General features: G+C 44.5%; 1 protein-coding gene across 1 annotated transcript in view; it reads right to left on the reverse strand.

Annotated features, from left to right (window-relative positions):
• The window catches only part of LOC144130228 (neprilysin-1-like), a 159,800-nt gene that overhangs the window by 80,506 nt on the left and 67,065 nt on the right, over positions 1-12,229 (reverse strand). The window contains exons 5-6 of the mRNA XM_077664201.1: positions 8,179-8,326; positions 4,995-5,090 (exon numbers count right to left, since the gene is read on the reverse strand). Of these exons, the coding sequence (XP_077520327.1) occupies positions 4,995-5,090; positions 8,179-8,326 (244 nt within the window). The remainder of the gene's footprint in view (positions 1-4,994; positions 5,091-8,178; positions 8,327-12,229) is intronic.

A 12,229-nucleotide genomic window follows, 5' to 3' on the forward strand; every position in this document is an offset into this window, starting at 1 on the left:
GCTGTAGATTTCAGGGTAGAATTCATGGTTATATGGCTAAACTATGACTATAACAACTTTCACTTTAAAATATATGACGTACGATTTACCATGGATAGGCCGAATTGGAATTAGGTGAGCTAGCACTTGTGTTTTCACTTGTGTTTTCCTTCAAGGCTCGGTTTTCAAGGTCACGCACGCTTCATGCAAAGTCTGGCAAAATTGATGATTAGGGGGCCTTAGAGCTAGCGTACTAAAACTTATGGGGGACACTTAAAGGCAAGCTCAAACACTTAAAAAAAATGTGTTTTTGTGTCGTTTTATTGTTTTTAACAAGCTCAACAAGATTATCCTGTTTGAACAGGGCGGCAATAAACGAAAACTGTTTTTTCTTACAAGAAAACGCGCTGCAGTGCCTCAGGGCACCGAGCGAATGCCATTGTTGCCCGCGGTTGGCCTGGACCACTGTGACCTCGCCCAAGCAATCACCGGCCGGCGCCGACTGTGGTATTACGTAGAGCGTTGCTTTTGGCGGCTTGCCTGGTGGTATTAGAAAATTGTGGATTATTCAAGCAGTGGCGAAAAGCTTAGACAGTTACCGTATATATTCTAACCGTTTGCGGCTACAGAAAACGGTGTAACTATAACGACGTTGTGGAGAGCTTAGACATCTTAAGCCGCGCCTGTCGCAAATCTCAGCTGGTGCGCATATTTTTCGTAGGAAATTGCTTCGAAACGCTATTTTGGCACTTGATGCGGCAAAAAGGCCGAAGCACCAACTTTCTTTAACGCTTGAAACATGGTCGAAATGAAATCGCCTATATGCTTACACGAGTCGTGCGAGGCAATACAATTCATCTCAGATGGCAGAGCACTGGACGCTAAATCCAGAGGTCGGGGGTTCAGATTCCACCGGCGGAGTGTTGTTTTTTCTCCTGCCCTTATTAATATTTCATTGATGAAAAAAATACAAATTAAAAAAGGCATCTGTGCACCTTGCTTTCGGTGGCTGTAGGCTTCCATCATGTAAATTATTTCTCTCTGCATTTATTCGTAGTGAGGTGCCTCCTTAGACGCAACGGCCTTTTAGAACTACTATAGAAGGCTAGACTGTGTGAGTTGGAGAGTGTTCACGGCTGGAAGACGCAACAGCCATATTGCAGCGCCGTCTCACAGTGCTGACGCTACGCAACGCATTCTAGCGCCATAACCTCGAAAAATATCCGTCCTCTGTTTGATTAAGAAGGTGACAAGTTTGCAACGCTCATAGCATCGGCTTCCGCGAGCTTACTGCAAAGGGCCATCAGCAAGCGCATCGGTCGACGGCATTTTGACTGTGTTATTTCTTGGTCGTCACTAGGCCTAGCCTGTTTTGCATCGAAACAACAAGCGGATGGCACTTTGGAATTGGCCAGCGCTATAATAAGTGGTCTGCTCATGCATCGTCTTACTGAAAACCCAATCTTCTCATACTAAAAGAACGGTGTAATCGATTTCGGCGACACCTTAATACAGGAGCTAACGTACAAGCAACCGGGTTAGCCCCACCGGCAGCAGCGGGCGTATTTTTTTTTTCTGTAGACGGAAGTGACGTCATGTCATTCGATCGCATTACTGGGTGTCGTCTGCTCTAGTGCGCCTACATACACTGAAAAGTAAACAATAAACGCGGCTGCCGCGGTCGGGTTCGAACTCGACCATGGCGGCCGCGTTCCAATGGAGGCGAAATGCTAAGGCACTAGTGTGGTGGTTAAAAATTCCAAGCTGTCGAAACTGCTCCTGAGCCCTGCACTACGGCATCTTTCTCCCTTTCTTCTTTCAGTCACTCTTTTATCTCTTCCCTTACGTCGCGGTTAAGGTGTCCGCCGAGATGTGGGACAGATATTGCGTCATTTCCTTTACCCAACAACCAATTCTGGTCGGCTGTGAACCGACTATAGCTTGCATCGAAGCTATCGCTCCTGCCAGCAACTCGGTACGTGTCAGTGATCCTCAAGAAAGATTCATTTCATACTTTCATTCATCCCAGAGCTTATTGTTTACGAAAAAAAAAACGCATTTTAGACACTTTTCTGACGCTAGCGCCAGCGACCCACCGTACACATGTTGGTTCGGTGCAGACGGCTTGCGGGAGGTCCGGCGGTGTCCACCGGTGGTGTACACTGCCGTGTAAATAACTAAGATATCTGCAAATACAGCTCCGCTTTGCCGACCACCGCGTCAGTTCGTATACCTTAGAGACTGCTGGTTGTCGTGACCGAGAATGGTGGCGAGCTGTGTGGCAACGGTAAACAGCGATTAAGCATAATCGCGGTTAGACTGCCCGTGTTACTATAGTGCATAAGGCAATGCTGGAAGAGGCTCTAGCTCAGCATGGATGTGAACCAGCTGGAAAGTAAAAAATTTTGCAAACAGGTGAGAAAATAATATCACCCAACGAGAAATATTGATGCAATAGCATAATATGTGCTGGCAGTTTGGGTACGGTGCATATCGCCTGATGTTGCGCTGTCTCACAGAACGGCCGAAGTGGCGAAAACAAACAGCACTAGCAGAAGATTGCGTTGATCCGTCGTTAACCTAAGCGCAGCATGTAGCGGGGCGAGTCAGCAAAGCCGGACGGCCGGCTCTCTCTCCGCGGATGACCTTTCTTCCGCCAGGTATGGCGTTTTGCAGTCCCCTCACGCGGCGCTCCTGGAAGCGACGAGGGGGTGGCGGCGGCCGGTGTTTAACAAGTGATTTTGGCTCTTTTTGCGGACAGAATCGTGAAAGAATTGACACGCATGTTACAAACGGTGCCTTTTTCTCATAGATTGCATTTCATGCAATTTTAAGACCGTTTCAGCATCCCTTTAAGCTCAGCCTTATGGACAACTCGAAAGCCTAATATCTATTTCTTACCTATAAGGTTTTAGGGATCATAAGATACTACATGCCACATCCTCCTTTAGTCCAACTCCTTACATACACCATCGTTTTTTATAAATACATGCCACATTCTCCTTTATTCCAACTACATACATACACTATCGTTTTTTATAATAAGGGGAATTGTGACGCCATAAACTAAGCGCTTCCCGCTCATAGTTTGGAACACCATTTCATACCAGATCTGTTGAAGATATTCATTTGGCTCACTTTGAAAGGTAAGAAACGCTAACTAAAAAAATTGATCCCAAAACTCATTCTTCATAGAAACTGACACAAAATAAGTTTCACCATGCCTACACAACGAATATAAAATAAAAAAAGTATTTTCCGCGTAACCTAGACCCGACCCAACACTTCAGCTTTGAATACACACTATGCTGCCGAAAACCTGATCACGCAGCCATTAGCGATGAAAAGCGCTCTTTCTCCCGCCACGATTTGTCAACATGCTACTTCAGAGGCCTGAAAAGTAATACATCCGCAACTGGCAAGAATTGTTGTTCTCACTCAAGTATCTGCTGAAATAGCCTAATGGGCTTATAGTGCTACCAAGTTAAATTGCTCATTTAAATCAATGTTCTTTAAGGAAACCGGGACGGCTATTTTTGACCATTTGCACAAACATAGCTAATAACAATACCAGCCGATGGTATCGTTTGCCAGATTGAGAACATTAATCTCTTCGCTGCCAGCGCCGACGAAATTCACTCGAAAATTCTCAAGAATTTCAAGTAACTTTCTTGAAAATTTTTACTCGTATTTCTGCAGCCACCGTCTGCAAGTTATGCGCCTCACGACTGGAAGGTGGGAAAGGACGTGCCTCTAAAAAGATCAGGCAATAAAATGTTCGCTTTCAACAATCGCACCAATTCACTGACCATCGTACCGTGCAATGTCATTTATTTTGATTTAAAAAAAAAGACGTTTTGATATTATATTCTCTGCAGTCTTTAAATACCTAGGCACAACGCTCTGAAATGATGTGTACTGCAACACACGCATTCCAAATATCATTCAATCAGCTCACAAGAGCTAGGATTTCTCCTACTCGAATAGGAGCCACCTATCTGAGATCCGCGACAAGACAGCCTGAAGACTAACCTCGAAGGTTTCAAATTCGCGCTGCTTAGTCGATACACTGCGCAATAGCGTTATCGTTCTATACGGGAAAAGCGCTAGGCGCAGTGAGCCCAAATCTTCAAGGGTCGAGAGGGTCGCGACTTCAGACCGATCTCAATTTATTTTAAAAGAAAATCTGGTTTCTCAAGTGCTGCAATCGTACCAGTCTCTTGGGTTGCGAGTCGGGTACGCCAGCAAGGAACGTTAATTTACTGAGGATAAGCTGAGGGCCTGCACTAATACAGGCTGTAGTTTACAGTACACCGAAGGGCAACAATTTAGTCTCGCTAATTCCTTACACTAATAATGTCACTCTTTAGGGCTATTGCATAACACTCCGGAGGTGAAGCTAAGCGGCTTTCAAAGTTTTTCTTATGACGTCAGTTTGTCAACGTTGAAAGCACAAATCAAATTGTCACTTATTTTCCAATGCGGCACATTGCTAGGCTCTCTCTCTCTTTTTTACAAGTTTTTCAATACCGAACTACACAAAATACGTTACATTTCCACAGCGCACACACATAATGCAGCGCACAGGTAATCAGCTTTGTGCACCCGCGAGCGCTACCACACGCGTACATTCTATGCCCCGTTTTATGCCCGTGCAGACTATGAATGGAACGGCTTTCCTCACCAAGTCGCAACCATCATCCGTCATTCAAACATTTCGCAAAAAGTAGCACCAACTTACTCTAAAATAAACCATGTATGATCATATCTGTAGCCTCATCCCTTATGTAATACTCCTGCGTAAGAAAATTGAGGGAAAATAAACTCAAGGCAATTAACATGGCTTTCAAACTGACGGACGTCAGCCATGGTTGACAGTTTGTTCCTCACCTCAACAAACTTTCTTCCTATTTTTAAAACCCAACTTTCCTGAATATCCAGAACGTTCTTTAAAATACATGCTATGCTCACCCAGCAGAGGAGAAGCCCGGACTGAGGTAAGCTGCAGAGCTTACCTGAAGAGGCCAGTCCCTTCATGTACTGCCCGAAGCGCCGAATTGTCAATGTTCCTTCTTGAGTTATATCTCCTTTGGATATGAATACGTTTCGCACTGCACAGAACAAGCCAGTAGCTTTGTTGTAGCAGTACGCCAGCTCTGTGTAACGAGGGCTAGGCTACACACTTCAAAGTATACTTAGCAAGCCTAAGGTGTGCTTCTGCGTGTGGACACTCAGTTCCCACTGCACAATATTTTATGTTAGGGGTCGCACTTTCCGGTTTTTACTTTCCGAACTTTCGGTGGATTTTTTCAGTTCTAATTCAGGACGCTACGTTCGGTCCTTTTCGGCGAATACTATTTAAACGAATGAAATACTCGCATTTTTCGGTGACCTAACCTAACAATCATGCGCGATAAAAAGTCATTTAAAGCCCCTCTAGGTGTTTTTGACAACCTGAACAATTCATCTGCCGGTAATTAACGTGCGCTGTGCGATGTACGTGCACGTTAAAAATACCCAGGCGGTCGAAATTATTCCGCAGCACTCTACTACGGCGTATCTTCCTTTCCTTTTCTCAGTCCCTTCTTTATCCCTTCCCTTAGGGCCTGGTTCACGTGTCCGCCGAGATGCGAGACAGATACTACACCATTTTCTTTCCCCCGAAACAAATTTTTCATCTTTCAGTAATTAACGTGCAAATTTTTGCAATTTTAGCGGTGCTTGCAGAAAATAATTGTTGCCCTCTTTAAATGAGGAACGCAACTTAAGTGAGACAGCCGACCGACAAGAAGGGAAGTGGAAACTGACTTATAAGAACTAGGTTGACATGTTAATGTTGGGCTATCATATTCGGTTGAGCATGAGGGCGAGGAATCACTTGGTCCGCGTGCTGATGGCAGAAATGAAACTTCCACTTAATTGTCGTGGTAGCCAAATCATACATATCCGTAAACCCTATTCGCGGTTTCGTGTCAATGTCCTATATGCATTTGACGAACCTGATCAACCGACTTTCTGGTCTAAGCAGGTGATCACAGGAAAGAAAGCTAGAAGACGGCGAGGAGACAATGCTTCCCGGTCTGCAAAGGCGTGTAAAGTAGCTAAGGAATTCCTCAAATAACACAACAGGGCTACTTACTCTACAATACACTCGTCGCATCATGGCCCTGGCTTCCCTACTTTGTTGATGTTTAAGTGAGTGTAACTCCCATTCAGAAGCCAGCTAGCTATGGCAAAGATACTGAACTTTTTCGGTTAAATACGAATTTGAAAAAGTGAATTTGGCGCACTATTATCGTTTTTTGCAGGTTAAACCGAAGTGTCCAACCACTACTTATGATGCAGAGTAAAAAGAGATTAGCGTATCTTGTTTTGGAGTTTTTTTCTTGTTTTAAGATCTACATTTACAGCTTCCGTCTTGTAGTCGAGGAGAACAACATACGAAAAGGACTATTTTATATTGAGTGCGTTCCGCGCCTTCGGTTCACGGCTGATCAGTTGTGACCCCTGTCAGAGGTCAGCGGTCCGAATCCACCTGTTGCGTGTGTGAAGGGAAGTAGTTTTTCACTCCTCCCCCTGCAATCACATGACTGGCGTATCGGTGGGCAGGTTGGCCGAATAGTTACGACAGTGTCTCTTCTAATCGCATCGGAGAAAATTTTCTGGACGAAATTCTCACAGGACGGGCCTCTGATTGGCTACTCAAGGCGTCGTGAAAATTTTTCCGCGGAATAATTTCGACCACCTGGGGATCTTTAACGTGCACTGACATCGCACAACACGCTAAGGCGCCCGTGTGCTGTGCGATGTCAGTGCACGTTAAAGATCCCCAGGTGGTCGAAATTATTCCGGAGCCCTCCACTACGGCACCTAATTCTTCCTTTCTTCTTTCACTCCCTCTCTTATCCCTTCCCTTACGGCGCGGTTCAGGTGTCCAACGATATATGAGACAGATACTGCGCCATTTCCTTTCCCCCCCAAAAAACCAATTATTATTATTATTTCCGCAGCCCGGGTTCTTCCGACACGTATCATCTTTAGGCAGCTGCCTTGGGAAGTACTAGAGTTACTCGCTTATCGCCAGTGACCTGTTAAAACTTGAGCGCTGTATCTCTGTTATTTCTTGGATCATTCTTGTCTACTGAGAACTTCGGAGCACTAAGCCTAAAGGATCCACGCGGCTGCGCTCTTCCGAAAGCGGCTGCAATGAGCAACTGTTTATCGGTAACGAGGAAGATCAAGTTGAATGTTAAAACTCCAGATTTTGAGAAGGAGGGGTGGCCGATGATATGGAGGGCGAGAGCGAGGGTGGGCCAGAGGATTTTGCACAATGAGGGCTGGGCTGAATGAGGGCCAAGCAACTAATTTTGCAACGGAATTTCAACGCCTTTGACTCGAGTAGTTGCGACGAAATTAGCATGAGGCGAGGTACATGGGTGGGCAATGGGCGAGGGGCGGGCAAGTGGTTGAGTACACTGCTTGGTGACGACAATGACTACTATTATGCGAAAGATTCACGTGGGTTTACAAGTAATGCTAAACGCGATTAAAGGCTTCAATCACTGTACCTTGTGGATAAATCAGACCATATAGTAACTGATTCGAAGCAAGCATGTTAACATCATACTACAGGACGAGTTACAACGATGCTGGTGGCCCTGCTCATACCATCAGGCCTTCCTCCCACTTTACACCACTCCCATAGTGCTACGTGGACCCCGGGCCATGGAGGGCTTAAAGACAATGACTTGGCAAACCATCTAGCTCGTGAGCTAACAAACCCAGTGCATTCTTACTCACACCTGGCTTTTATACCGCCAAGCTATGATGCACGGCTGGAAATGCTAAGAGTGAACCGAAGGAAATATCCCCGGCCCCGTTATAAACTCACTAGAGAAGAAGCCACATTCCGGTGGCGAATGCAGACTAAGACCGTGCTTTTCTACACTTTGGGGTTGCGTGAGGAACCTATCTCGTCTAACAATATCGCAGACATCATACCAGCAATGAAACGCATCCATGACTAGCAATGGCCAGGAAGGCCAACGTCAGACCACCCGACGGATCTAGAAATCAGGGCAAGACGCCGAATTCCTGAGCTGAGGATTCTGCCCACCTGACCATGCAACATTTAAAAAGGTCATAAAGTTTTAACTTCTCTCTCTCTTTCTCTACCTTACAAACCAATTTGTGACAGACCTTCCTCTTCGTAGGTGCGAAGATTTTCAGCAACAGTGTTTGAACTTTCATCGTCGATCCCATAGGCGCGGAGGTATCCAACGTATTCGGTGAGCTCATAGGGTTCGGGAGAAAAATAACGAGTTCCGTCTTCAGGGTATATCCGGAACTGTAAAAGCACAGAAAAGACAGAAATTGCCTTCTATAATGTTTCTTACTCTTTGAAAGTATAACAAACACCACGACGTTCAAAAGTTTATTTAATAGGTGCCTCATCTTTAGAATACACTCAAGATTTGTGATCTTCTAAATATATTTTATTCTGACCGAACAACTTCTTTATTTGAAACGCAGTGTGCCCTTGAAAACAACGGCTCTTATGGAAGCTAGCCAATATCACAGACCTATAGAACATAGGTCTCTTGATATCCATTCCTTATCTCGAACCTTATGGTACTTTTGCCACCAAGGCCTTGCTTATATCAGTACGAGTTCAGAAAATACCTTTTAGATGTGACAATTCTCGCGTCGGTTACTGTGGCTTGGTCCGGGGTGCTTCAACTGAAGGAAACTTACGCGCGATCCAAGTCATGCAAAATAATTTTCTGTGTCTTCTTGGAAACGCCCCGCAGTCTTACAAAAGCAACGAGTCTTACCTGAGGTATAGAATTTTTCCCACACCAAATGTGCTTCCTTATCATCAGTGTCGAGCTCTTAAACAAGAATTGTCTAATGGCGCGTCTTTCTGCGAACACTAGCCAGATAAAAAGCCGAGCTCCGACATACGCAACACGAAGCAGAAATCAATGGGAATAAATGCCAAATCTAACTACCTATGGTCAACACGTGCTACAAAATAGGCTGTAACGAATATTTATTAAACCTCAAGAACAAAATAGTAATCCAGAGAATATCTCAAGCAAGAAGTTTAGCGGAGCTGGTTCTCTCGCACACAACATTTTTTGCTCTTACCCCTGGCTTTAAATTTGTTTTTTACCTTAAAGTTGGGAAGTTGGCTTGTGTCGATCTAAAACCAGCTCCTAGACAGAAAAACACCCCTCTTTCTGAAAGCGAACTCTTGTAAGGTAGAAAAGAGCATGAACTAAAATGAACGTATTGACGCCAAAGGCCAATCTTGCATGTACAAGACTGATGACGAAATAGGAGGAAAGTCCCCATTGATCTCTCAGGCTGACAAACGTGCGTGGAGGTTACGTGTTAAATCGATATCCAAGTTTTGTTTTGAAACCACCACGCACTTTTATCACACAAGCAAGACAGAAGAAATACAACCTGCATGTTGGAAGTCAAAGAAAGCCTGCACTTGGCGGCGCAAAAGGCGGCCAGCTGAGTTTCGGCATGTTTTCGGGTGCTTCACGACTATGCACTTTGCGTGCCCGCATGGTTTCGTTATGCACTTCGATTTACAAGGGCGGAGCAGCAGATGACCTTCAAGTGCCTAAGTGCTCCTTGGACGAAGTTCGTGCAATGGCACTCAGCTGTGACAAGGAAAAGGGCTGTGTAAAGCAAATATTAAATGCGCCTCCACATTAGCAAGCGCTCTACACGGCGTGTTCACTTCGTCAACCTACTATGACGCTGGGCTGCCTAACTAGCCCTTGGAGGACTAGTATTACTGAATTTAAATATCGTCACAAGTACTAGTTGCTATAAATCAGTCGTGACAGTGGCTCGGTGGTGACCGTGACGCTGCCATCTCCTCGGCGCCAAGAAGGAAGGAAGGAAAACGTTTATTGAGCTCTGGAGAGTATGTGAGGAATTTGGCGGAGTCAGATGATGTCTTCCGTCTTCTTAGAAATGGTCGTCTGCCCCTAGTCCAGGGCTCCGCTGGACGCCGCTGCCAGCTGTGCTCGCTGGATCAGCCCAAGTTGGACGTCCTGACGGTCGCTGAAGAGCATTCCTTCCCATTGCTCCGCACTCGGGTTTGGTATTTTTGGTGCCGCCTCTATATTCTGGCAGGTCCACGTTATGTGATAGAGCTAAGACTTCCTTGCCAGACCCGCTGCCTCAGCCCTCAAAAACATCGCACGCTGTTTGGGGTTGAAGTCGCTGAATGCGGGACACAGTTCTTTGCGATAACTTCGTTGTCGGCATCAGGAGCTGGATCCATCATAATATTAGTGCAAATGTAAGCGAAGCGACGACGGCTGAGGGGTTCAACGTCCCGCCAAAAGAAGTCTTTATTTCGGCTGCTGCTTGGCGGGAGCTCAGCGCTCACAACAGCAACCACTGAGTCCTCGTTTCCGTTTCCGTCGCTTTACGCCACTGTTTAGTTTTGTCATCAGAAAGCCGCGATTTTGAATCGTAGCGGCGGGAAAAAGTTTTTCAACATGGAATCAAAATCTCTTAGCAGTTAGCGGCAACAAAGCCAGAAAACGCCGAACAATCGGATTTTACTAACAAAAAAGTTTTAAACGGTATTCCTCAGTGTCCCTTTAAGCGCATAATTTTTAAAACGAGTGCTCCGGGTTTTCAGTTTTCTGTTTTATCAGCCCTCCTTTGATCCAAAATTGTGAGTGACTGGCACTGCCGTATGCTTTTTGTAGTTTCTTCTGATGATGCAAGCTTCACTTTGAAATGCTATTTTATGCTGACTTGTGTTGCCTTTTTTCTTTTCTTCTCTTTTATTTCTCTCATTATAAAGAGCAGTGCTCCTTCACTACTTCCTGTGCTGTAGCCAATCTGTAGGGGGTCGATGGATTCGTCAACCTTTCATGGCAAGCTTTTACTTCGGGCCCCTGTCATCGTGTGCGACATGATAGCCGAATAAAGATTACTAGACTCTAGGATGCACGTGCAGTACATGCATCTAAATGACTTTGTCGTTGAAAATACTGCTCTACGTTAAGTACCCCCTGCCCTATGCCACTGTAAAGTACACAAAGTCTCTGCAGGATGTTTTTGCACAGTGTATGCTAAACATTCACGTCCGTGGAAATTTTGCTAATTCACAACTTTATGTTCTTTGTGCCTCCTCCTTCTGTCCCTGTTTTTTGCGCTCCGGTACTCTTACTTAAGATGAACCACCGACTAGCCCACACAAAGATTTTTATGTTTGCGTTGATAAGGTATGATAGAGAAGAGAAAAAGTTAGTTCGAAAAGGGATTAATATATATATATATATATATATATATATATATATATATATATATATATATATATATATATATATATATATATATATATATATATATATATATATATATACACTCAAAAAAGGCTGGTCCTCCAGCCGAAACGTCGTGAATTAAATCCTGTTATGTTTCTTCAATTTTTGGTGACTTTATATATATATATATATATATATATATATATATATATATATATATATATATATATATATATATATATATATATATATATATATATATATATATATTGTAACGTGGTGGTGACGTTGGAGAACACAGTAGCAATACTGTGAAAGACAAAACTAACTTTTATTGGGCGAACCTGTGCCGACATAAAGAGGCTACACTTACAGCACAACGGTAGCGGTGATCCGCGGGCCAAGCGCGTCGGCTGTTATATAGCAGTCGTCGAATGTTCCAGACTAATCGTTGGGACCCGCGTGCCTTCCACAAAGTTCTACACTATTCGCGTCAGGCGATGAAATCAGATAACATAAGGTTCGGCTACAACATACCGCGAATAGAAGCATCGATGAGTTGCCAGAAACTTCGGATAGATGCAGGCGCGTCCCACGCTGTGCGATAACACTTGTTAGGCGGCGAAGCGTGGTCGCCCGATGAAGTCAAGTACACGTGGCAATATATATATATATATATATATATATAGCAGACAAGGCAAATGAAATGAGGAAGCCGACAGTCACCGAAACCAAGGTGCACAGTGGAACGTTTCTATTTGTTTATTTTGTGTTGCCAATAACTGGGAGAATTACACTTCGATTGATCTGTTCCTTCAAAAAATTTACTTATAAAGCAGCAGAAAAAACAACCATGCCGCCGGTTTTATCCGAACCCACGATCTCCGAATATCGCGTCCGGTGCTCTACCAACTGAGCTACGGCGACAGCTGTCCACTCTG

This window comes from Amblyomma americanum, chromosome 4, assembly GCF_052857255.1.
Source record: "Amblyomma americanum isolate KBUSLIRL-KWMA chromosome 4, ASM5285725v1, whole genome shotgun sequence".
Classification (NCBI taxonomy): Eukaryota; Metazoa; Arthropoda; class Arachnida; order Ixodida; family Ixodidae; genus Amblyomma; species Amblyomma americanum.